We start from the raw sequence: 25,652 nt of genomic DNA on the forward strand, positions 1-25,652 counted from the left end.
TTTTGGTTTTTGAAGGAAAAATTCCAACATATTGTTGAAGCCAACAGCCACAGAAATCCTCTGGATAGAGGAGGCTGTATGGAATGCCAATTCTAGCACGAAAAACTGAATAAATTGGGACTGCTCTCTCTCATTGGACAGAAAGGTGCTGCCAAAGAGGGAAGAAAATAAACTGCTCTCTCAGAGCTCCAGCAGGAGTTCAGCAAAGTCCATGGTTTAAGGAGTGAATTTAATTGCCACAAGGAACATATAGGTTAGACAACATGAAAAGCTTCTGTTACAGACACAGAGCCACAGGAACAGATTGTCTGAGATGGTGATGAGATCTCCATTGTGAGACGCTTTTTAAGAACAGATTAAACAAATATTTCTCTTGGAACATACAAATAGAGCTTATCCTGACTTTGAGGCTGAAGGATGGATTAGATGAGTTGTTGATAACCCTTCCAACCCAAGTTTCCAAGACTTTTTTTTGTTTTAAGTATGTTCTATACATAAAAGAACTTATTAAATAATACAGGAGGAAGATGGGAGGCAAAAGATTCTCAACATAAAGAGCAGAGGCATTACTCTAATGCGTTGGAATAACTCACAGGTGAGTGGGAAGAAGAGGACTTCAAAGTGAGATCAAAGGTGGGCTCATGAGCTTGTCAGTGGAAAAGCACACCCCTCTACTCAGTTCTTCCCTCTCACGCACTCGTCTTCATTATCAGAAAGAGTTAAATATGTTTGAGATGTTGGTAAAGTTGTCCATATGGATTGTCTCTGGAGAGGATAAGCAGCAGTGCCAAATTTTTCTGAGCTGCAGATGTGCGATATATTTGTAACAAACTGCAGCTCCTATCCAAAATTATGATTTATCACACTTTGTGGCTAACTGAAAAGTGGGACCTATTTGAGGGAAATGGACTTGGTAGAGTATTTTTCCCCCAGCACATTGGGTCAGTTATGGAGTTTGAACACAGACAGAAAACACAGAAAGTTCCCCGCCCTTTTTTTTAATAAATAATTTTTAAAAAATCTTGGGTACGTCACATGAAGCAAACTTTAGAGCATGTAAAAATCTTGCAAAATGAAACACAGACAGTCTGATGGTATGGAAATAGTATTTTGAGTGTCACATAGTTCTAATTGGAGCTGTGCTGAACCTTACCATCTCTCTTACTGAAAACAAAGTAGCTGAGAATGGGGTAATAGCTGGTTTTAGTTTAATCAACGAAGCCATGTGAGTGATCAGTTTCACATGGAATCTTTTATTTCTTAGATATGACTCAATTTCTTTTGATTTTACACTGTAGTTCAGCACAAACACAAGCTGCATTGAGTACACCTTTGCTCATGCATAGATTAATTAATGTGCTTAGCTGCCTGCTCTGCAAGTAGCCTTGTGGAGTCAGGGGCTATTTAAAAAGCTGCTAAAAAATGTTGCATCTATGGCAGCAAACAATAAATTAAACAGACATCTCCTTTACCGGTTTCTGTTTATTTCACAGCATTTAGCTGTCTATGACCTATCCATCAGAGATAACACAGAGAGACGTGTTTGATGGCTGCTGGCCCGTGTATCAATTAAGCTGGTCTGTACATTTTTGCCGAGTTAGAGGAGACTGAAACCTGTGAAAGGGAAAAGTGATTCTCAGTTTTATTTGGTGACAACCACTGACTTTTACAACATTATATTGATTTCTCTTACTGTATCTCCTATCTAGAGATGTGGTTTCCAAACTCGTTTGATTTGAGGGGTCTTACAGGCTCTCCAGTAGAAATGTGGACCTATTCAATCTTTCTTCTGAGTATAGATTACCTAATAGTATGCACAAACTTGCTTTGTAAGTATTTATTGGTTTTGAAGAGGGTCTGCAGACCATGTACTGAAAATGCTACTTGTGGTCTTGCTGAAGTTTTACTAAAACGTGCAGTGATCCTTGGACAGCTCAACTAAAATAAAACAAGCTAAAATTAAAATAAATTTTAAAAAATAAAACAACAACAAAAACACAAACAAAAAACAAACAAACACAAACCCAAAAAACAACAAAACAAAACCAAAACCAAACAGGCAAAAGCTAAGTAGGCAGTGTTTCCCCACTGAATGCAAGCTTTGCATCACTTCCAGTTCCCTGGTCATTTTGGGGACGTGCCCCCAAAGTGAAGGAAGTGGCTAGACATGTTTGTTGCTTAATCCAGTATCTACAAACCATTATTTTTCACAGATCAGTGAACTAGTATACATGGAAAAGCAATTCTTTGGTATGTAAGCCTTATCTGAATATTTCCAAAGGCTGGGACAATCCAGAGGCAAAATCACTGCTCAGCAGTCAGGCTGCTGCAGAGTTTTCCTTAATGCTTATAACAACCTTAGTCTGTGCAGTTTGTATTGAAAAGATATGGCAATGCCTGTCCATTAATCCCTTTGTCTGCCTAGGCATCTTCACTGACACAAGATGTATTTCCTTCATTCCCTCCTCATGGTCCTTCAAGAGATCAGCTCATGTACTGGGAAATCCTTTGAGAGTGGAGCTTCTGTGAAGGCTTGGGCTAGTTTTGTCTGGTTGCTATTGAAATTCATATTAATGAAAAGGAATATGCCTTATCTACTATGACTACATGGAGAATTATGTATTTTGGGAAAATAGTTATTAAAATACTTTTTGTTAATTACAGTAGGCACCCTTGTATTTCTAATGGAGTGATTTCTATTTAAATACACTTTGTCATATGCCATATGCCACTCTAGACTCTTTGAACTGTCAAGCATTTGATTCTGAGCCACAAAACGATGGGTCAAGCACACAGATGGGTTGTCACATGAAGAAGTCTGATGGCATGTGATAATGCTCAGGCTTTTTTTTTTTGTTCCCCCATAAAGCTTATAATGTGCAAGCAATGCTTATGGCTTGCCAAACTAAAATGAGCTGACAGTCAAACTCCAGAGTATTTTCTGGAGTTCTTCAAGCATTTCAGTTCCACTCTGCAGATTCACTCTGCCTTTAACTGGACCATGTCACATCCTTTGCATCTTTTTTGGTGTCAATCAGTTTGTTGTGTGACAAACTCTAGGAGGAATGACAGAGACACCCACCAAAGCTAACCCTGAGTGACTCTGTGGTAGCAATTGAGGCAGAGCAAGGCCATTTTGAAGCAGCAACTTCTTTCAATAGAAATAAATTCCTTTTAGGGTAGAGCATACAGGTTCACTCTCAGGATCATGATAATTTTTCCTTTAATCTTCTCTTCTTCCCTAACATTCGGGTCATTTTACCATAAAGGAAGGCAGAATTCATGACAGGAATTGATGCATTTTCACCTTAAGAGCAGAATGATGGCAGAAGGATAGAAAATATGGGATAAAATAAAGTGTAGGTGACTTTGGGCCAGATTCAATTACAGATTCATACACTTTTTTTAAAGTGTTTACCATACAGATATTTTCCCTTGAGGTAGGTTTTTAAGCTCACATTAAGATCAATAGATACCTAGGCTGAAACTCATTAGCCTAAAACTAGATGCTTTACGCTGTTAGGGATACCCTGGGGTTTGCAAGACCTCTCCGTGGGCTGGCAGGTAGGGCAGAGGACTTAGGGGTAACTTGTGCAGCTCTGGAGAGGCAGCTGGAGGCCAAGCAAGGCAGTGAACAGCACAGAAGGTGGGGTATTTGGGTGGCTGAATCCCACTTTGAGTCAATCCTGCCAGTGGAGCACAAATCAGTCATTGAGCTACAAGTTCAAGATGCCCTTGGCTCTCCCACCTCCAGCTGCTCGTGTGGGAGCGTCTCGCTTTCCCTAATGGCTGTGTCATATCTACGAGTCCCATGTGAATGTCTTTGCTGTCTTAGATTTAGGTGAACTTACATGTGTCTTAGTCATAGACCTATGTCTATGTATTCTTTAAGATGAGAAAAATACATTCTAGACTTCGTTGATTGTACTGACAAGGGTCTCAATTTAATTGCCACTGCAGAGGCATCGCTGCAGGTTTGATATGCCCTATGCTATTTGAGGTGTCTGGAAAGGAAGATCCATACTGTTCTGCAGCAGGATCTGGTCTCCAAGTGGGCCACCCAGCTGAACTGCAAGTAGTCCTATGTGTATACACCTGACTTAAGCCCCAGCTGCCTTAAGATGAGGTGCCTGAATGATGGAAAAACAGATTCCTAGTCTTTCATGTTGGAAGGGATGTCGAGAGGTCATATACACCGACCTTCTGCTTAAAGCAGGACAAACCACAAATCATGACTATGATAATTATTTTCATGGCTCCAGGTACTCATTTAGACAAACATAAGCAGCCACGTCTGGGTTTATCCAGGATGCTCAGTGCTGTGCCTTGTGTCTAAACACTGGAGGATTCACAATCTCGATACTCCTCCACTTACCTCATCCATGGACACATAACCAGTACATATTGCAGGAAGCCAAGAGAAGAAAACGTGGTGATGCTGGAATCTTTCAGATCCCATTGTCTGCACCCAGCACTTGTGGCTGGGAGAAACAGCCATAGTGAAAGCCTTCTTTTTTTTTTTTTCTTTCTTTTTCTTTTCTCCCTGATTTGAACCTTGGTCCCTCATCCCCTGGGATCTATGTAGCTTCTATCTGAAGGATGTCCTACTTGGTACCAAATACTTGTATCATAATTGGCTGAGAAAATGAAAATTTAAGAGGGTCTATGTGATCTGATGGCGAGGGAATCAGCCTGGAGGCTGATTCAGTGAATATTTATTCTTTAATCAATTGGTATGTCCTCCAGAAATCCTCCACCTTGACTTTGTCACCAGCCTTGGCCTCACTTAATTTTAACCAATATAAATTAAATAGGCACATACCTGTTTCCTTGAATCTATCTAAATCCCCCTGCATGTGAATGGTGCTTTATAATAAATGGTAATAGTTTTCAATGAAATATCCAACTGCGCACTGTAATTCAACTAGTTTTCAAATATTGTGTCACTCGTCCTACTGCATACATAAAATAAGATTAAACTCTTGGATTTCTTAATGTCTAGTGCCAACCTGCACAGACTGTGGAGCCTGTTTACTGCTGCTTTATAAAATCTCATTACAAGAAGTATTTCTAGGGGTGATTTTCAAGGACTGGAACTGTTGAGACCTGCAACCTTCTGGAATCCTCCTCACCAGCACCTATTTTGTAGGCTTCAAAATTGATGCTGTATCTTTCCCTTCCACGGCAGCATCTGCCACAGCCCTGTCACTTGTCCTTTTATCAAATGGCTCTTATTAACTCACTTTCATTTAGTGGCAGCTCTGTGTTTGGTTTCTCCACTCGTCCCACTTCACTGTTCCTTTTGGGTTTCTCCCAGTCACCATCCACATTTTCTGAAGCCTTCAATGTTTCCTTAAATAACTCCCAGGGCCAAATAGATCAGGCAAAACCATTAGCTTTTGGGTAGCAATATAGCACCTCTGAGGAGGGTGCACCTTCTGAAGCACGTGTTTAGTTATGAGCACACCACCTTTGATCAAATGAACATCAAAGTGAAGTGATGCATCATCTCTCAGAAAACTGCACCCTCCCCTGCCCCATGCCCACAGTCAGGGGGAAGGTGCGGGCTGTGACTCTCCCACGACACAGCACCTTGCCATGCTGGATGCTGGCAGGCATTTGTAACACATTTTTTAGGCTCCCTCCTCCGCCGTCCCTGTGTTCCGAGAGCTCTGGAAAGCAGCAGCAGGCGGGTGGCCGCTCTTCGCTGTGGCTGCTCGCGGAGGTTTGGAGCCAAGCAGCTGCCAGCAGTGAGTGCTCATGGTTTGGAGCAAACCAAAATACCAGAAAAAGTCTTATTTGTGGGCTGTGGCTTCACAGTCAGAAGGAGGGGAATTAAGCAAAGCCAAATTCATGGAATTAAAACCTATCACTCAGAACCAGAAGGGAAAGGGCGGTGAGGCTTTGCCCTTGTCTGAAAACCCACAAGTGCTATTTCCATATTGCTTAAGATGGAAGCAGTGTTAGTGGAGGCAGAATCTGCAAAGCTTAAGGTTGTAGCATTTTGTTCTCTCTGGTTTTGTTGTTCTTATGTTCCATTTTGTTCTGTGTCTAGAGTCCCTTTAACACTCAGCTATAGGAAAGTCTGTGGCAGAAACACCTTGACCTTGAGTGGAGCCCTGAACTGACTCGCTGTCTCCCATGCCATGACCCTCGTGAGGAGTAGTGGGAGGAAATTTGGCACAGCATAAATGTAGTTTCTATCTGTGTGTCCCTGGGGACCCTTGCCTGGACACGCGGACAAAGGAGTCCCTTATTGCCTTCATTCACATTGGAGGCGATCATACCCTTTCTCAAACAATGCACTTTCAGTGCAGGGTCAGTAAGGAACCAGTCAAATTCCCCATGTTCAGCGACTACTAACTTGACAGAGAACTGCTACCCAAAGCGTAGATCTCATTTTTAAGCCTAATAAAAGCCCAGGTCAGGTGCATGCCTGTGTTTCCTGAGGGACAGGTAATAACAGTAACAGAAGGGACCGATATGGCAACAGTAACAGAAGAACAACAGAGAAACCAAAGGACAGAGCAATGATGTCAAAAGAAGCAGTAGGAAGGTGACCTCAAAGAGGGGAAGCTTCTGAGTGAAGAGCTGAGAGCCCAGGCTCTGGAGTTTGTCTGAACCTGCCCTGATTCACCTCTTTCACTCTGCAGTTGCTGCTTGGTTGCAGCTTCTGAAGAGTTTCTTGAACAGGGACTTCAGAATCTGTGTCTGCTGAAGTATTTCACAGCACGTTTTTTAACCAGTTCTTCTTTAACCCCATTGTTCGTCGGCTAAGGTATGTCTGAAAGCAGCAGACAATCTTCATGTGCCAGCTCAATTTTACTTTCACACTGCAAGCTCACTTTTACAGCAGGTAAATGCTTTAAAACCATTACAGGGAAAAGAGGTTTTAAATCACAAGAACTGGGGAGTCAAAGTCTGTGCTGCATCTAAAAATTGGTTTTGTTTTGCTTGTAGAGATTACTGTACCTTCAAGTGACAGATGGAAATGTGAAAACTTTCTATCATCCTTGAAGATTCAGATGGGCTAATAGAGAAAAAATGTGAACGGAAAAATCATCATTAAAATGGTCTTGAAAGGGTTGACTTCCAAATTATTGTCTGTCAGCTTCTCCAGATGGCCTGAATATCTGTCAGATGAGCAACACTAATTAGAAATGCCTAGCAAAAAAGAATGGCAAGGTTCCTTTTTGGTCAGGTTTGAAAATGAAAGGGGGGAAAATAGAAGATGGTGGGAAAGAAAGGAAGAAGGTATTTTGAAGAAGATTTTTCTCACCAAGAGTGACTGTACAAAAGGCAGCATTCAGTTCTAGATTTATTTTCTGTCTGCAGTGCATATATCAAGCTTGACCCACTCCTTTTACTTTTCTAGGTGGAAATACAAATTGGGTTTTCACAATGATACTGAGCTCCTTCCTGCTTGAGAGGCTTCCCAAATCCCCTGCTACAGCAGTGCAGATCCCTCTAACTGCTGGCCAAGGAGGCCCTTTCTGGTGCCCAGGCAGTCTCTTTCACTGGATTCATACGGTGTAACTGTGACTGGAGCTGAGGATATACAAAAAAGGAACACAATTTCCAGTGCCCGTGTAGAAGGCTTTTTAAAAGCCCACAATCAAGGAAAGCCACCACTGATTTAGTTCCCATCTGAAAATGCATTTTCTAGCAGCAAGACTCTGAGGCTAAGTGCCTCATTTACTGCCATCACTACCTCTCCTTATTGATCAAACTGATGTTTTTTCCCATCGGATTTATCTAAATCATGTGCTTAGGTTTAGCCTATTCAAGGAAGAAGGAAGGACACTGGAGAAGGTTTGGCTTTATTTAACAGGCTTTTGAAGATGCAATAATCAAATGGGCTGACAACAAACCAAGAATGAGCCATATAGCAATCAGGGGCACGCTGTGACCTCAGCTAGTGAGAGGAAGAGCTGAGTCTGTAAAGCAAGACTTGCTCACTAACAACTGTCAGGACAGTTAAAGACAATTAATTTATGGTGTGATGTCTACCTGGGTTATTTGAGGCACATCAGATCTTTGGGTGGAGGCTCCCATTAAAGCCACAGCAGTGGTCTGAGGACCTGCCCACCACAGGGATCTACAAGCTTCCTTTTTTTGTGCATTGACTTTTGCTGTTGGTCTTGGTCTTTCTGAGTGCAGTCGTTCTGCTTGTTGCAAAATCTGGGTAATGTCTCTCAGTTTATTAATGCTTCTGTATTTATTGTTTGAGACTGGTCTATATCCACGCTTTTCATGGAGACATCAATAGTGATTAATATTTTACCTTTTGGAGTGATTGCTGCCTGCCACAAATCATTTCTTTATCACTTCAAAGATGAAACCTAGATCTGTGCCAAGCCACTAATGTAATTACTGTCCCTTCCCTGCCGCCCCGCTGCTCAGCAGCATCCACCATATGCAGAACCTGTTATATGAAATTATTTTTAATCACAGGCTCCACACCAGACAGACAAGTTCATCTTTCAAGTGCTAAGTGTTACTAGAATATGATCACACATTGTACCCACAGCACGAGTGACAGGGAAGGCAGTCTGGGATGGACAAGGATTACTCTGAGTAGTTTGCAGTTTTGCCACCTGTATGTAGGTCTGGGCAGCTCCTTGCTTAGCACATAGCTGGTTTTAGGTCACTTTTTGAAGGTATCCAGCCCTCTTCATGGACTATGCAAAGACCCTAGTGGCCAAGTGGGACCCTGTTAAACATTGAAGCCAAAAAATTCCAGCCTCGCACTGCCGAAGCTGGCTGCATTAATTCAGTCCCGCAGCTCTCTCCCGTGGGCCTCTCTAGCGCATTGAGCCAGCCGTGGCACTTGCAACAGCAGCATTTCACAGATCAGGGCAAGGAGCCCATTTAATTTCATTCCTGAGTGCCAAACTGCTCCAGAAAAGCTGGTCTCTGACAGTGCCAAGACAGCAGCCAAGTGCCACAAGTGCCTGAGCTGCCGGCTGGCCCCATCCCACAGACCCACTGCCTCGCAGCTCAGAGCTGCAGCCTCTTTCGTGAAGCTGCTGTTTGTGGACCCACACATTTCATGCCTCTTTCTATATCTTTTAATGACTGTAGTGGATAATGGAAGATGACAGATGATGGTAATTACAGCTTTTTTTCTTTTTTTTTTACTTTCTTAAGAAATGTTCTAGGCATGCTAAACATTTTAAGCAGCTGTAAAGATGGGTGTGGTGTCATGGGTAGCATAGCTGGCTAAAAACAATAGCTATAGGGCAGGCCAGGATGTGACTCTTGAGCTAAACTAGTAACTGGTCTCTACTGAAGCTCCAAAATTAGCTTAAGGATTTCTGTTGGGCTTGCACCCCTGGGATTTAATTTGTATCTTTAAATGGAGGTTTTAGCAGTTCAACAGGATCTACATTCTCTGTGATTAAACAGATTGGCTGTATGTATGAATTATTAGAGGTAATAGTATGCAGTCTTTTTGCTTTTGTGGGGTCTGACGCACACACATTAGTTGCTTACAAACAGAGGTGGATTGATTAGAAGGGAAAGAAGTGGCTGAGGGGCTTTTGTCCAAGTTCTATTAATATGGGCTTTGAGGCACACTGGACACTTTTAGTGTGTAAAATAGAGGAACTGAAATACCAGTTCCCAGCTTCACTGCCTGTGGAGACTAAGGCAGTATCAGCCCTGTTGAAATCAGACAAAATCCTGCTGAAAGCAATGGGACAGATCCAGCACCATTTCACAAACACACTCATGCGTATGTATGTACCTCAGGCCATAAAGCAAAACTTGTGAATTTTTTTTCTTCCTGAGTAGCAGGCTCTAAGTCCTTGTGGAAGTCTTACACTGAAGGTGTCTGGTGTACCATCGGATACAGAAAGAGTGAACAGGTACACGCTGTTTGGAAGACAATGAGTTGTGTTTGAAGGGTGGCAGTTGAAAGTGCTGTGAGCAGTATTCACGGAAAAAAAACCCAAACAACAACCTGTTACTGCAACAAAACCTAAAGGGAGCTGAAAACAAACAGCCCTCTGTGAATGCAATGGGCACTAGACACTTGCCACTTGCCACCTGAGGCGAGTAATTGGTAAGTGCCAAGTAAGAGCTTGTTCTGGGTTTGGAGGGGCAGCATTGTTATGCTAATGGTCCTTGCACTTGCCTGCACTGCTGCTGTTGTGCTCTCCTGGAAGAACTGGGCAGGAGGCTTTCCCAGGACCTGTTTGGAAGGAAGGGCTGCCTTGCCTCTTGCCCCTTGAACGGAGCCTATTCAGCATTTGTGAGGTTTCCTCAAGAGTCTGTTCAAAGACACACATTGATTGAAACCAGTCCAGCCAGGGTGGTTCACTCTTGGCCAGGGCAGCTTCTGAGCTGTGGTGTGCTTGGGCTGGCACCAGAGAGGTCGTGGCATCACGGCTGGTATGGGAAGGGGTCAGAACCACAGCAGGACTGGCCAGGGCAGCCACAGTCCACCAGTCTGTGAGGCTATCTCTGACATCTGGGTGCTCTTCTTCCTCTCCCCAGCCATTCTCATTATCAGTGGTGATGGTCTTCCTTATCCCCTTGGGTTCTGCCCATTTCTAGCACATCAGCCATGCTGTCGGTGCTTCACAGTGCCCTTCTTGCTCTAACAATTCAAGTGAGAATCAGTCTTTTTTTTTTCTTTTTTCTTTTTTTTTTTTTCAGAAAGTCTTAAGGTGTTTTTGACAAAAGTAGACCCAGTTTTGGCATAAGTTCTCTTGTCTGAGAAACATATTTTCTGAGAATTTAATTAGAAGCGACCCTCATTTACATGGATTCTACCAGCTGCCATCATCTCTGCAGCCCTGGGGGGAAAAAATCAGATGATACTGTGAAAGCCATTAGTAAGGACATGAGAAGCAACCATATCCAGGTCAGGAAGAGTTCTGAAAATACCTAGCATTCATGTGTCCTTAATTGCTTTTCTCCCATTACAGCTGCTGGGTGAATGCACCATCTGAGAGGGGCTGCCTCAGGGATTTCTTTTCTGTTATGTGATGTAGATATGGAGAGAGGACCAGGAATTGATGGCTCAACAAGGAAAAGAAGTAAACTTGAGTAGCAAGAAGAAATTTGAATTTAATAGAGGAAGATCTTAGGAGCTAATATTGGGCCCTAAACAGGAGCAGATGTGCTTGGAGGAGCAGCAAAGTAGTTGCTGCCCTACTTTGCTAACAGCTAAGATACTAAGAAAAAGGTGGGATATCACTTCTGGACTTGAGTGCCTTGCTCAGGTGTGTCTTTGAGCAAGTCAGGAACATAATAAGGTTTCTATGTCTTACAAGAGCATCACAAATATGAGAAGCTGAAGTATCTTGAGGATAGAGGCAGCAGAAATGCACAGCTAGCTCCAGGCCCCAAGTCAGAATCATTCTCAGCACTCCTGTTAGTCTGCTGTGACCTCCACAGCGCCTCTGTCACCACTCCCAGGGCTTTGCTGCACTAGAAGCACGACAGCAGAATTGCTTTGCCAAAGAGCACGTTGTTCTTATTGTCAAGAGAGGAAACGTGAGGTGGAATGAGGTCAGGAGACTTGCCCAAAGTCAGCCAGTGACAACTGTAGGGCTTGAAGCCTTGTCCCAGTCCTGTGCTCTACCTAACAGATAAAAGGCACCACCGCAAACCCACACTGCAAACTTTTGGGGGACTTGCTTGCCTTTGCAGCCTGTGAAGTGTCAGGCGTCCCCAGCCTTTTATCTCCATAGTGATTTGTTTCCAGTCTTGTAAATAAGATCTGACACAAAGGAGGTAACATTTAAATGCTGTAGCATACATTGAAATGTTCTTTCTAGGCTGTCCGAGTGAGAAGCTTTGCCAGCTACACCCGCTTTTTGGCAGCTGCTGCAGCGACAGCTGAGAATGCAATATGATAAAAATGCCACTTCTGCAAAATAATCATGGCCTATTGGGTGACCTCCAGCAAGATCTTGTGAAGGGAAAAACTTAGCCAAAACACGTCTGTTTGGGGCAGCATGAGGGCTGGAGACAGCAAAGCATGTTGTGAATACTAAGCCAAGCAGGATAATAAATAAATGGCTCAAGAGCTCTGCTGTTTCAGCTGAAGTGATTTGAAAAAGCTTTGTGGAGTGTGTACCTGTGGTATGAATTGATCAGGTGACATGAAAAGATTCTTCCTTGGCTTTTGAAAGGGTGAAAAACAAAGGAAAATGACAACAGATTAGCACAACTGTCAGTTTACCTTTCCTGCTAGAACCTTGATAGGCCCTGGTTGATTGTTGTTTTAAGCAATCAGCTTGTAAATGCTGTAATTAACACAGCTTCTTTTTAACCCCGTGTTGAGTTTTCCAAACAATATATACAGCAGTTATGCAGAGCAGAAGAGGAGTTGAAAAGCTGACAGGTAGCAGCTCCAGAAGCTGAGAGTGACTTCTGGTGCTGAACCGCCAAAGCTGCCTCTAGCCCACAGCCCAGCTGTAAAACAGCATGGCAGAATGCAGCGGTGGAAGTCCGAATGATTTTCTGCTGGCTTTAGGAAAATAAGAGATTTTTTTTTTATTTCTGAGCTTCCCAAATGGCAGTTTGACACTGTGATTCCCAAGTGGCACCCCGTGTTTTTAAGCAAATGGCAATTGCTTGTATAAACTTCTATTTTCTTTTCTCTCCTTAGGTTTGTTGATTGGCTCTGGTTGTGCCCTCTATCCTCTTGGCTGGGACAGTGAAGAAGTCAGACAAACCTGTGGTAACCTTTCCAACCAATTTGAGTTGGGTGAGTCATTATTAGAGTGTCTCTGCCACATTAAACTCTGCTATGTGTTGTCCATAAAAGCGAACAAGGACATGAGCACAGGCTTGGAGAAGCAACCCAGTTGTGTGTGGTTGAGTGTCCATATTGAGTCATTCTGATATGGTTCTAAGCGAAAGGATTTCAGACAGATTTATTGGAAATGTTTTACAGAAGAACATTATAAAAGAAAATTAAGGAATGCATGTATGTACATATGTATATATTTAAGACATCAGATTTAATAGTCTTGCAAAATGGAGACAACACTCCTGCAGATCTTTACAGGGTAGGCAGAGGCATCAGATCACAGCACAGGTGAGGGTAATTCACTATGAGTGCAATTAGCCATCTTTGAAGTCTGGCATGTTTATGGCCTCCTAACCCAAGCCTAAAGGGTATGGTTTTGGTTATTCACATCCTTGGGAAGCTGGTAAATAACACTTATCCCCTATGTCAGCCTTTTCCCAAAGAAGCCATTGGTCTTACTGGTGATATCTGCACTGAGTGCTGAACCAAAGCCAGGGATATGGCCAAGCTGGACTCACACCTACATGGTAGGGGTGAGACACCTCTAGAGAGCTGTTTGGGCTGATAGAAAACAGGAGCCCAGGAGGGATCTAAGGATTAAGCAGTGTGGATAATCAGGATCTGCTCTTTCCGAGCATATCCAGGTCCTTGTTCAGCCAGAAAGACTGATGCAGCTGCTGCTATTCTACTTTGTAAGTGCTGTCTGATCCTGTGTCACTTGAGGAAGAGAGAGATCTGCAGTCCTTCTGAAGGAGCAGAGGAGACTGAGCACTCCAAACATCCACAGGCTTGGGAGCTCCCACTCCCAAGCATGGGCACACACAGCTCCCCATTTCCAGTCCCTGCAAGCTAAACTTGATGGTTAGTTTTAGAAACCCTTTCCATAGCTGTGTGTATAGGGCTTATGGTAGCCTGGCAGTAATCCCAGTGCAAGGAACAATGGATTAAAATTATCTTCTAGGGTTAAACACAAACCTGTTGCATTATCTTTTAATTTTACACTGATAATTCTGTCAGCCTTCAGGAGTAAGGAATTTTGTTTCCATCTCAGAGACATCTCTTGTGAAGATACACAAATGAAGTGAGGTTGAAAAGAAAAAAACATGGCATTGGGAGAGATGCTCTAGGTCACCCTCTCTTACATCTGTGGTGTTTTGGAGTGTGTTTGATCTGGCATGGGACCAGAAATTCATATTACCAATATCAGCACCCATCTCTACCGCTGCCACTGATGTTGTTATCAGCAGCCACTAATGGTGTTGCTCAGGGGATGTGTAACAGGCTCTAGAAGCTTTATCTTCGTATCCTGAATTCTAATATCCTTTTGTGCTATTGACACCCGCTCTGGTGCATGCTTGTGCCTGCTCTTTCACACCAAGCGTGTGAGCAGCTCTGCTCCATGATTCCTGCTTGTGTCTCCTGACAACCTGCTCATTCCCAGGCTTCGGTTGTTGCTCTCCCCAGAGCACAAAAACATGTTACCGTGCCCATCTGAGCTCCTTGCAGACAGCACGTAGGCAATTACAAACTGTGACCTTAAGCACAGTCATGCCCACAATCAGCAGAGTCTCTGAGACCACCTTCACCATCTCTGGTTTTGTCTCATGAGTCAGATATTTGCTTAAATGGAATCACTGTGCCATTAAAGTCAGTGAAGAAACCCATGTGAAAGACTTCAGCTGACAACTTTACTTCCAGGTGCACAAAAGGACCATGAGATATATTACATGAACTGTGAAGGTGTGTAGTCCTACTGTATTTTCTGGACCTGCAGCATGCAGAGCATGCCTAGACTTGACGGGAGTGCTGGTCTTGCCGATCTGCTGCAATCATATGTTAACACATTAATTAACAGATTATAATGAGAGCTGAAATTTGCTGTAGTGATTTCCACCAGGCAGCTCTGCCACTAAACATCTCTTTTCCACATACATTGGCAGTGAATTTAAATGCTTGGCTAGGATTTTTTTACTTAATGTCAGTGCCTGGTTGATGCTGTGTTAGCAAAGTAATCTTTAAAGAAAAGGTATTGTCCGAGGGCTGTTTAATAACTACACCGCTCATCATCTTTCATAAATACTTTTGGTTGTTGATAATCTAAACCCTCTAGTCTTTTCTGAATCATTAGAGACTAGCTTACTCATTATAGCCTACAGGCCAAAAATGATGTTTCAAATACTTAATCTCACTAAGTCTCAAGACAAATTTAAGTAATTATTGCTTTCATTTGAATATTTAATTTGATTAAGCCGTGGTGATATGCTTTCTATTCCTGAATCTGTGAAAGGAGTTATCTCAAAAATGACACATATACATGCTGCATTCAAAATCTGCCCTCAGAAAAACTGAGCTGCCACGAACCCTGCACTAGTTTGCTGATGGGGGAAATGGTGGTGGAAGTTCTGGTCCTGCACCTCCTGCTGCTGTAGATGCTGGCAAGGGTGACACTGAAAGCCTAATTTAATGAGTGTGGTTACTGACGAAGGAGAGGGTGTTTAAAGAGATGCTGATCAGCAGGCAACGTTCAGCCTTCTCTTTGAGGATGGCAGAGCAGCTGGTGCAGCTTAGGCCACAGGGAACATGTCCATGCAGTTAGGAAAGGAGGGTCAAAGCACACCAGGTTTGATCACAGAGCCAGCAAAGGTGGAAGTTCAGCTCTGAAGGAGATTTGTTCTGGAGCTGCAAAAGATGAAGTGAAAAAACGTTTGAGGTTGGAGGTAGAAAAGATAAGCCAGCAGCTGCAATCTGCATGGTAGGAGGATGAGAAGGAGAAGACGCAGGTGCAGAGGAGGGACTACAAGAACTCGCTTGAGAAGCGGCTGGATTGTGCACCGTGAAATGTAATGTTAACCAGAGATATTACAGAATTAGCAATTAAATGAAAAATTTTGCTTTACCAAAACAAGACAAACCCCCACCCTCCATAACATGCTCGTAACTAGATGGAATAAATAAAAAGCAACATTAAGAACCCATAAAAAAGCCTACTCCTTAGTGGGTGTGCTAGATAAGAAGTGCTTCTTCATGTCTTCAGGCACTCTGAAGAGGCATTGGACTAATAGGCACTCCAAATAGTGCTGAGATAGCCCATATTGTGAAGAGGCACTCCTTCCCTCTGCCCCCGTCAAACACACACGTTTCTGTGTACGTTCCAAAGCACTATTTTAAGAGGCTGCAGCAAAAATAACCATGACTTTATGTATAAGTGGATTTGGGTATTCTTTTCTAGAAAACCTGTACCAATATTGTGAAATGCCCAACAGCTTGCTTCTCTCTTTTAAATTGGATATTTATTTGGTTTTTATAGGGTGAACTATGTCCAAAGGATTTACTTAAACATTTATGTATTTAATTGGGCTAATTTTTTCAATCAAGTGAATGTGTTTGTACGGGTCGATCTCTACAAAGAGGAGTCATTCTGCAACTGAAGATACCCTGCCAAGGACAACCCCATTTGTTGATTAAAATGCATTCAATAGATTAGCTGTTTTGCTAATGAGGATGAGAAGTAACCTCCATAAATAAGCTGACAGATAGACTGGTAGACCTGTAGTGGGGCCTGCTGTCTGCTCTTCTCTGCCAATCTGTTTTTGCCATCATGAGAAAAAACACAGTGATAGATTAGGGCTTTGACAAATGATCTCTGGCAAATCTTGTTGGCCGATTAAGATCATGGCAGGTCTCTGTTGTGTTCCTCCATTTGTGGTTCTCAGCACTCTAGTACTCAGCAGGACCTGTATGGGGACCTTGCTCCGTATTGGGGTATCAGATCATGGGTGGAGCAGAGTTGCCACCAAAACACTAGGCTATGAACTGGAGAAGTCTTCTACCACTGTTTTTAGGGTGCTGACTCCTAGAAATAGGATATATAAATAAATAATAAATAAATAATATAAATAAATGAGAGAAAGCTAAAAGAAGCATTTCTGTTTTAAACCAGCACAGTTGTTTGCTCAGTGACTGAGTCAAAGTCCTTAGTTTAACTTGATCACAGGCTAATGCCTGAGGTGGAGACTGGTGTTTAAACTAGTGGTACCAGAAATAACTGCCTTTCCCTTTTACCAAATGTCTGAACATGGACCCAAATCATCTTAATCTCTTGTCACCATGCAAGCTGTTATTGTTATACTGCTTTATTTGCATTCTGGAATTGCCTGTGGGACCACTCAGAATGGCACTGATGTGGCACAGCAGCACAGAGCAGCTGATTGAAGGGTGTTAAAGTGAGTCAGACCTACAGAATCCTGTGGCCTGCAAAAGGAATTAGCAGGCAATCTCCCCAAAGCAAGCATCTTTGTGGCATATTGTATAGCAGACATTCAGTTGTGCTGAGCTAGAGGCACTAATACTGTTTTGTTTCCATTTCTAAATGTACTACACAAGAATAATAGCTGAAAAATTAGCATTTTAGCAGGAAATTTATTAAAGTGAGGGTATGCATTAAAGTGAAGACTGCATCAGACATTTGCAAAAACTTCCACATTTTGTAAAACTTAAATTTTGTGAAGAAATCTTCTGAACTTGCATACCCTTTTTAAAGGGCAATGTGAGTGTATACATGTGAATACATTAGGATTGGTTTTGAATGTCTAAAATCAATATGGGACTTCATTTTAGGCTATTACTTTCCCTAGGTTTGCATGCAGAGGCTTCTCACTCATTGCATGCCCTTTTCTGTTGTGATGGGTGCAGAGGCAGCTGAATCCCACAGCAGGTCCTGGAAAGGAGAGGCAAACAACTCTGACAAAATCAAGCCTCAGTTGGCATTTGGTGAAACACCATCACAAGACCAATACCTAAGAGTCCAAACAGCAAAATATTTATCTAGAGGAAAATTAATTTATCTAAATGTAGATGACTCATGCCATTGTAGGTGCCCGAGGATATTTCATCTGGCCTCCAGCTGCCACTTCCCTGCCACCAGACATATGAAAATATGTTATGTACTTACCTGATTAACCTGAAAGAATGAAGACGCTACATTTAATATAAACTCAAATTTTTAAGTTGAAATACTTGGGAAAAATTTTGTGTCTTCCTTTGAGGAAATACGCTGTGTTTGGGCAGTCAGGGCTCAGTCTGCATGATCAATGTTCCACAAGTTTTAATGTCCTACCCCTTTCTGTGAGAGATTACTTTTTATGTCATACATTTCCTGCCTAGGACCTACTTTTTTAGTCTGCTGGGTGATCATTTGTGCTAAGAAGCATCCTACAAACATGGCTTGGTTTTTGCTATATGCACCTATCTTCAGGGCTCATCTTTGAGTTTCATGATGCTTTTCTTTGCTGTTAAAAGCAGTGAAAATCACAGGTCTGGCAGCAAGGGCTTGCATGGGTCAGGTGTGGCCATTGGCACACTGTGCCCCGACTGCCCACCTCGCAGCTGCTGCCGCAGCCTGCCCAAAATGCATTCCGTGCTTGTTTGAGTCCATGCCATCCTTAGGAGGCTGGGAACAGCCTCTTGTGCTGTTTCTTCTGCAAGTCTCTCTAGATCTTCTCCAGTTGTTTCGTGTTCTCTGGCTGTCACACTCCATCACTACTGTCACACACAGAGACATCCTAGATCTGGGGGCCAGGCTGCAGCAGCAACCAAAGCAGATGGCTCCAAATGCACACCCTTGCTTAACCCTCTGTGGTGGCTCATCCATCTGTGAACTGCTGTGGATGGGCTTTCCTGGCAAAAGTGGCTGTCTGGAGAGCAACTTAAAAGGCAGACTCCCATCCTGAACTAAACAAGAAGCTGAATGGCCCTCAAAAGCTCTCAGAAACTTCGCTGCCGAGGGATATTTGTTTCCAAAGATGATTATTATTAAGGTCCCTTTTGCCGCTTTTAGAGGGCTTGAAACACCTTAAAGAGAACTGTTGACTTGATAATTGCTTTTACTGTAGAAATATTAGAGTAAATGATCTTTAAAGCACTTTAAAAGCAAACAGTGCAGTTACTAAAACAACAACATAAAAACCCCACAGAAAGCAGTGAATACAGAAAGAGCTTTGTCATCTAGTCAATTGGCCTTAGGTGGCATCGTTTCAGCATCTGTCTGAGTGTTGACATATAGTGCCAAAACGATCAAGAAAAGGATTTAGAGGGTAGGACAATTTATTAGAATCCTATTAAAGGCGAGGATTTCAAAGCTGAGCAATCTATCTGACAAAACCATTTTTTTGTTCGCAGATCCCCTGCAAACAGCTCAGAGATCTTACCAGTTTGGGTTTTTTTTACTGGAGCTGAGCACAGTTTTTACAAGCGTACCTGAGCTGCAGCTGCTGAGTTCTCACATAAATGTATGAGCCAGCCTATGTGCTAGTAAAGGAAGTGTTTCATAAAGAAACATTTCCTCTCTAGTGCTGTCCGAATAACTTCCATTCTTAAATGTTGGTAAGCCTCTGGTGAATATATCAGTGTCCACATATATTTTATCTAATATAAGGCACTTACTTTTGTTCCCAGAATTAGAACATGGTCATGCAAGGACCCTCTGCAGTCAATGGAGATAAGTAGGAGCATCCAGAAAGGGACTTAAACCACCCGGGAGCAAGTACCTGTCGCTCTTTCTTACTTGAAAAGAGCATCTAAACTGGTTATTTGGAATCCCATCATAGTTAAAGGAAGAAAACTAGGTGCTACTAGAGCAGGGTTCACCTACTGTCCTTTAAGTGTCTATCTTAAGATGAAATGCACCACACTTTTATAAGTGAGTTTTTCTCCTTGTTGTCTCCAGAGAGGAGACTAGTCCAGTGTGGATCTCTGCACTCTGGATGTCCAAAGAGAGGTGAAATTAATTTCACTTCCTTCAACAGGTGAGCTTTCTGCAGACTTCTTCCAGGAGGCTGGGAAAGCTCTTCATTAGCAGGATGTAAGCTATCAGCTCTTGGGAATTTCAGCATTATAATTGACACAAGGTATTGCTTTATCCTTCATTGTTCCGTGATAAATGCATACCTATGGAACAAAATGATGTGATCCTCCAAAGAAAGAAGGATTTTGTCATATGAGTGTCTGCATACAGCAGAAATAAAGAATTTCGAGCTTCTTTTTCCACTTTTTTACACTTCTGAAATTTTTGAGATTTTATGCATTTAATTACAGACCAAAATGCCCATACAATTTCTTTGAGCAGTTATAAGTAACCAAAATAGCTTGATCTGTGCATGCACAGGAGATCATATGTTTCTTAAAAAGAAAAATGCATTTAGAAAGCCATATCAGTGCAACAGACAAAGAAACCAGCTTCACCTATTTCATTATTTTGTATTAAGGTATTTGGCAGCAGTTTTACCTTATATAGTGTTCTTTCTTTGTTTAACATAACTACTTTAATCCTTTCTGGATGCATTCCAAGTTTTAACTTATTTTCCTGCTTTTGTAGCTGATTCCACATGACAGTTTTTCATTGTAACTATGCCAAGGAAAAAAATCTTCAGCTATTTAATTTATCTTGGCTTTGTTCCAAAATAATTGTGCCTTCTTATTAATTAGCTGATTATCTTTTACATTCATTTGTGGCTTTTGTATATCCAAATCCCTGTATATCCCTTAACACCACACTCCTTACTTTTTTCTCTGATTACTTTTCCAACACCCTGATTGACTACATGAATGCACGTTCCCTGTAGTACTGGACTCTCATGTGAAGCTGTTAATTAGAGTTCCTGCATGTGTTTTTGCAAGTAGGAATTGTAGATTTTCTTTTTGAAGGTATATAATTTATATTCTTCAGCCCATCTAATACTGAAACCTTTTTTCCTTCATCTTGGAAAACAGGTCATATTTATGGTTCAACAATTAGATTTTGCCAAATACTCCAGGCTGCAAGCCCAGGATAGTCTTAACATTAACAACAAAGAAGATGCAAATATTTAAGATACTAAGTCTTGTAATTAACACATTTGCATCCAAGACACTTCCATATTCTGGATATTTTTTCATAAGTGTCAGTTATTGGAGTTTTAAGATGAAAATCATATGTTATTTCCAGGACCTTGATAACTGTGTGTGATAATTATTTATAAGACATCTTGAGTAAAAATCCTGGTAAAATTCTGTTTCAGCAACTGGATCATAGATTCACAGAATGATAGAATGGTTTGTGTTTGAAGGGACCTTAAAGACCTCTAAATCCAACCCTGCCTGCCATGGGCAGGGACACCTTCCACCAGACTAGGTTGCTCAAAACCTCATCCAGCGTAGCCTTGAGCACTCCCAAGGATGGGGCATCCACAGCTGATCTGGGCAACCTGTTCTAGTGCCTCACCACCCTCTTAATGAAGAATTTCTATCCTTACATGTAAATCTAAATCTACCCTCTTTCGGTTTAAAGCCATTACCCCTTGTCCAATCACTACATGCCCTTGTAAAAAGTCCCTCTTCAGCTTTCTTGTAGGTCCCCTTTAGGTACTGGAAGGCTGCTATAAGGTCTTCCTGGAGCCTTCTCTTCTCCAGGCTGAACAACCCCAATTCTCTCAGCCTGTCTTCATATGAGAGGTGCTCCAGTGCTCTCCAACAGGTCCATGTCCTTATGTTGGGGGCCCCAGAGCTGAATGCATTGCTCCAGGTGGGGTCTCACCAGAGTAGATTAGAGGGGGAGAATCACTGCCCTCAACCTGCTGGTCATAATTCTTTTCATACAGCCCAGGATATGGTTTGCTTTCTGGGCTGCAAGCTCATGTTGCCAGGTGATGTTGAGCTTGTCATCAACCAACACCCTGAAGTCCTCCTCAGAGCTGCTCTGTATCCGTTCTCCACCCAGCCTGTATTTGTACTTGGAGTTGCCCCCGCCCATGTGCAGGACTTTGTATTTGTTTAACTTCATGAGATTCACATGGGCCCACTTCTCAAGCCTGTCCAGGTCCCTCTGGATGGCAGCCCTTCCTTTCAGTGTGTTGATCGCACTACACAGCTCACTGTCATCAGCAAACTTGCTGAGGGTGATCTCAGTCCCACTGTCCACGTTCTATGATTCTATGTCAAGCAGCGCTGGTCGCAATATCGACCCCTGAAGAATGACACTCATCACTGGTCTCCACTTGGACATCGAACTGTTATTTGCAACTCTTTGAGTGCAACCATCCAGCCAATTTCTTATCCACTGAATGTTCCATCCTTCACATCAGTGTCTCTAATTTAGAGACAACCATGTCATGTGGGACAGTACCAAATGCTTTGGACAAGTCTAGGTAGACGACCTCAGTTGTTCTTCTGTTATCCACAAACGTAGTAACCTGTCATAGAAGGTCACCAGGTTTGCCAGGCACGATTTGCCTTTAGTGAAGCCATGTTTGCTGTTACCAATCACCTTCTTATTTTCCATGTGTCTTAGGATAATTTCCAGGAGAATCTGCTCCATGAACTTGCTAGACACAGAGGTGAGACTGACTGGCTTGTAGTTCCCAGGTTTTCCTTTTTTTCCCTTTAAAAAATGGGGATTATGTTTCCCCTTTTCCAGTCAGTGGGAACTTCACCAGACTGCCATGAGTTCTCAAATATAGTGGCTTTGCAACTTCATCTGCCAGCTCCCTCAGGACCCGCAGATGAATCTCATCAGGTCCCATGGACTTGTGTACCTTCAGGTTCTTTAGATGGTCTCTAACCTGATCTTCTACAGTGGGCAGTGCTTCATTCTCCCTGTCCCTGCCTTTGCCTCCTGCAACTTGCGTGGTGCGGCTAGAGCACTTGCAGGTGAAGACCGAGGCAAAAAAAGTCAATGAGTACCTCAAGCTTCTCCATATTCTGGGTAACCAGGTCTCTGGTTTCCTTCCTGAGAGGGCCCACATTTTCCCTAGTCTTCCTTTCATCACCAATGTACCTATAGAAGTTTTTCTTGCTGCCCTGGACATCTCTGTCCAGATTTAATTCTATCAGGGCTTTAGCTTTCCTAACCTGATCCCTGTCTACTCAGACAATTTCTCTGTATTCCTTCCAGGCTACCTGTCCTTGCTTCCACTCTCCATAGGCTTCCTTTTTGTATTTGAGTTTGTCCAGGAGCTCCTTGTTGATCCATGCAGGATCCTGCCACAGCTCCATGATAGATCAAGTGTCTGAAGATTTTCTGTTGCCAAATTTCAATCATTCCCAAATTGGTTTTAATCTTTATTTGCCTTATAAGTCAAAAAGGATGTGGGGAGCTAGGGGACACATATGACCTTGAAGATCACATTCAAAATCAGGAGAAGGCATGGAAGTGTTTGCTTTCTCTTGTTTTGTTTTAATAAGCCTGCCCATTACTGCAAAACTACACTTCCACATTCTTTTGTTTCTTTCAATTTAGCAAATATTATATTCTATGGGACTATTTTCTGCAGAATCTTCGATAGTGTCCTCACTTACCTTGCTTTTGTCCTTTATCCTCGGGGACTGCAATTTCTTTCAATCCTTTTACAAAATAAAGGAGTGTAATGTTTCCACTGTTTCCTTCTTTTATTTTCTTGGAAAATGGCCATCTAGGTCTATAGCTACAAGGTCTGTTATTCTGTGACTTCACAGCTGATCCTGACACTGTATTGCTGCCAATCCCAATAGAAAAAAAAAAAAAGTGAAAACAAAGTTCTTAATGGCTGGCTACAAATTTACCTGAGCTGACTTGGACAATCCTGCTTCACTGAGCTACCAAGAGCTCAAGAGCTCCAATTATTTATGCTCTCTTTTACAAAAAAAAGAAATAAAATCCAAAAGTAACAAAATGATGAAGCCACAGCTTCTCCTTCTGTACTGACCTGTCAGGAAAAGACTGATTTGTTAAAAGCAGCACCAGTTCTGCAGAGAGAAGGAAGCTGGTGTGATGCATGTCATCCATATCAGCTAGCACTTCAGCTGGTGGGGAATTTACTTTGGCATGAAACCAGATCCAGCTCATCTTATGAGCAAGAACGTGCACATTCTTGCACACATCTCCACATCCCTGATGGACTGGGATACTTCTACCTGTATGTATGCATTCCTGTGAATCCTCAAGGAAATCAACAGCTTTTGTGTCTGTGTGTGAAAATAAATGTGGTTTCACTAATTGTTTTAATTCTATCAAGTTATTAGATAGTCTAACTTTTTGTTTTAGAGTTTTGATGTTAAAAAAAAAAAAAAGGGAAACTTCAATGCAGCATTTCTAACGTTTAATATGATGGGCTCCATGAAGGCAAACTGATCTATTTGATGGTCGAATTCGAGTCCCGGTTTCACAAAGCCCTTAACCTTTTGCTTACGTCTGAATACGGAATTAGTCCCACTGATGTCAGTGCAATAAAATTTGAACATGAGAAAGAGTCCTTCCATGGTATCCATTATAGTATTACAAAAATACTAATCTAGAAAGTAAAGTCTATCTTCTATAATATGTGACATTTCTATAGGTATATTTCTTTTCGTTTGGTCCTACATTTAATCACTTATCAACCATGCTTTTTCTAAATCTTCCTTTTAAAATGAGTGTTTAACATCAAAATGCAGTAGAAGTCATCTTACAGTTTAAACTGCAACTAAATCACCCAATTCCTGACAACCAACAATCTTTCTTTAGGATGCAGTGGATCAAAACAGTTCATACATGTAGTAAAGTGAGAACTCCAGAGCAGGAACATTAACTCCAAAGTATTTTTTTTCCTTGTGCAATACAAGCATTGCTTCATTTTGACACATGGCTATGCATATATCATTCATTGCATCAGGTACCTTTGAGATGGAGTATCTCCGGCCTTATAGCTATACTTAGCTATGGACCTAAGACTTACCTTCACTTACAATGAGAAGTATAGCTCAGTCCTATACCCTCAGACACCTTCCCTGCTGCAGGCTCTTCTTCAGCACAATAACTTGAAACGCTGTTCTGCTTCAGCATCATCCAAGTACAAATCAAGCTATTTTTTCCGAGACCTCCCGTTGCTCCTGACACAAACTGGAAATAATGGCCAGGTTTATTGCTGTGTTATTATTGCCCCAAGGTCAGGCTCCTGGCTCTTTCATCTGTTCTACTTCACTCTCTCATTCTTTCATTTGTTCATCTTGACCCAGCTCACACTTGTGAACTACATTGCATTTGTTAGATCAAGAGGCTGCCTGCCATGCCTCAGAGCATTAAGTAGGCCTGTGGTCCTTAGGGCAAATGGAGCATGCCATGGAGAAATAAATGTTATTCTCTTCAGCCAAGACTGAATGTGTGTGTTGTATCCATTAAGCACATCTCTGACACTGATTTAACAGATCTTAATAAATATCAGGTACACTCTCCCCTTTCTCATTGCCAAGGCACAAAAGTTGAAATCAGACCATGCAAAAGTTCAAATTTAGCTAATTCTGTCCCACTTGGGTCACAGCTTTGGGAAGTGCTACCAGGTGAACCTTTAAAACCTTTTTAGAGTAGCATTTCGACATTCATTTTCTCTACTTGGAAACATCATGATGAGAAATATTTACTTTTGCAAGCTGCAGCTACAGTTCTGTAGTAGTTTTAGGAATACTTCGTGTATGGGAATGTAGTGCAAGATTAGCGAGGAGGCTAGTTAAATGTAAATATGCTTAAGTGACTTGCACCTGTCTGTAGAAAAAGCACATACGTCACACTAATTGTTTTACTGAACTTGTGTGCTTGATGAGTAGAACCTCTGTGTTAGATAACATGGACCTGTGAGCAACTCTAGACACCTTATCACTATGTCTGAGATTCCTGCTTTGTTGTGAGAAAGAGCGGGAGGCTGCGTCTGCCTGAAGCCTTGAAATACAGTGAGCTCAGCAGGCCCGGTGATCTTCCAACAGGGCTGAACTTACCAGCGCCTGCATCCCCGCCTGTGTCACCTCTGCCTGGGAGCTTAGGTGCGACTTCAGAGATCCCCCAGTAGAGAGCTAACTAAAATAAAACTTGCACTTTGCAAATGCATTTGTGGCCTCTTGCTCT

The 25,652-nt window shown here is 42.3% G+C and overlaps 1 protein-coding gene across 1 annotated transcript in view; it reads left to right on the forward strand.

The window, feature by feature from the left end:
• LHFPL6 (LHFPL tetraspan subfamily member 6) overlaps nucleotides 1-25,652 on the forward strand; it is a gene marked incomplete at both ends in the record, with an annotated part of 141,213 nt that overhangs the window by 113,300 nt on the left and 2,261 nt on the right. The window contains one exon of the mRNA XM_080360762.1: nucleotides 12,626-12,724. Coding sequence (XP_080216888.1) covers nucleotides 12,626-12,724 — 99 coding nt within the window. The remainder of the gene's footprint in view (nucleotides 1-12,625; nucleotides 12,725-25,652) is intronic.

Source organism: Nesoenas mayeri, assembly GCF_963082525.1.
Source record: "Nesoenas mayeri genome assembly, chromosome: 1".
In the NCBI taxonomy this organism is placed as follows: domain Eukaryota; kingdom Metazoa; phylum Chordata; class Aves; order Columbiformes; family Columbidae; genus Nesoenas; species Nesoenas mayeri.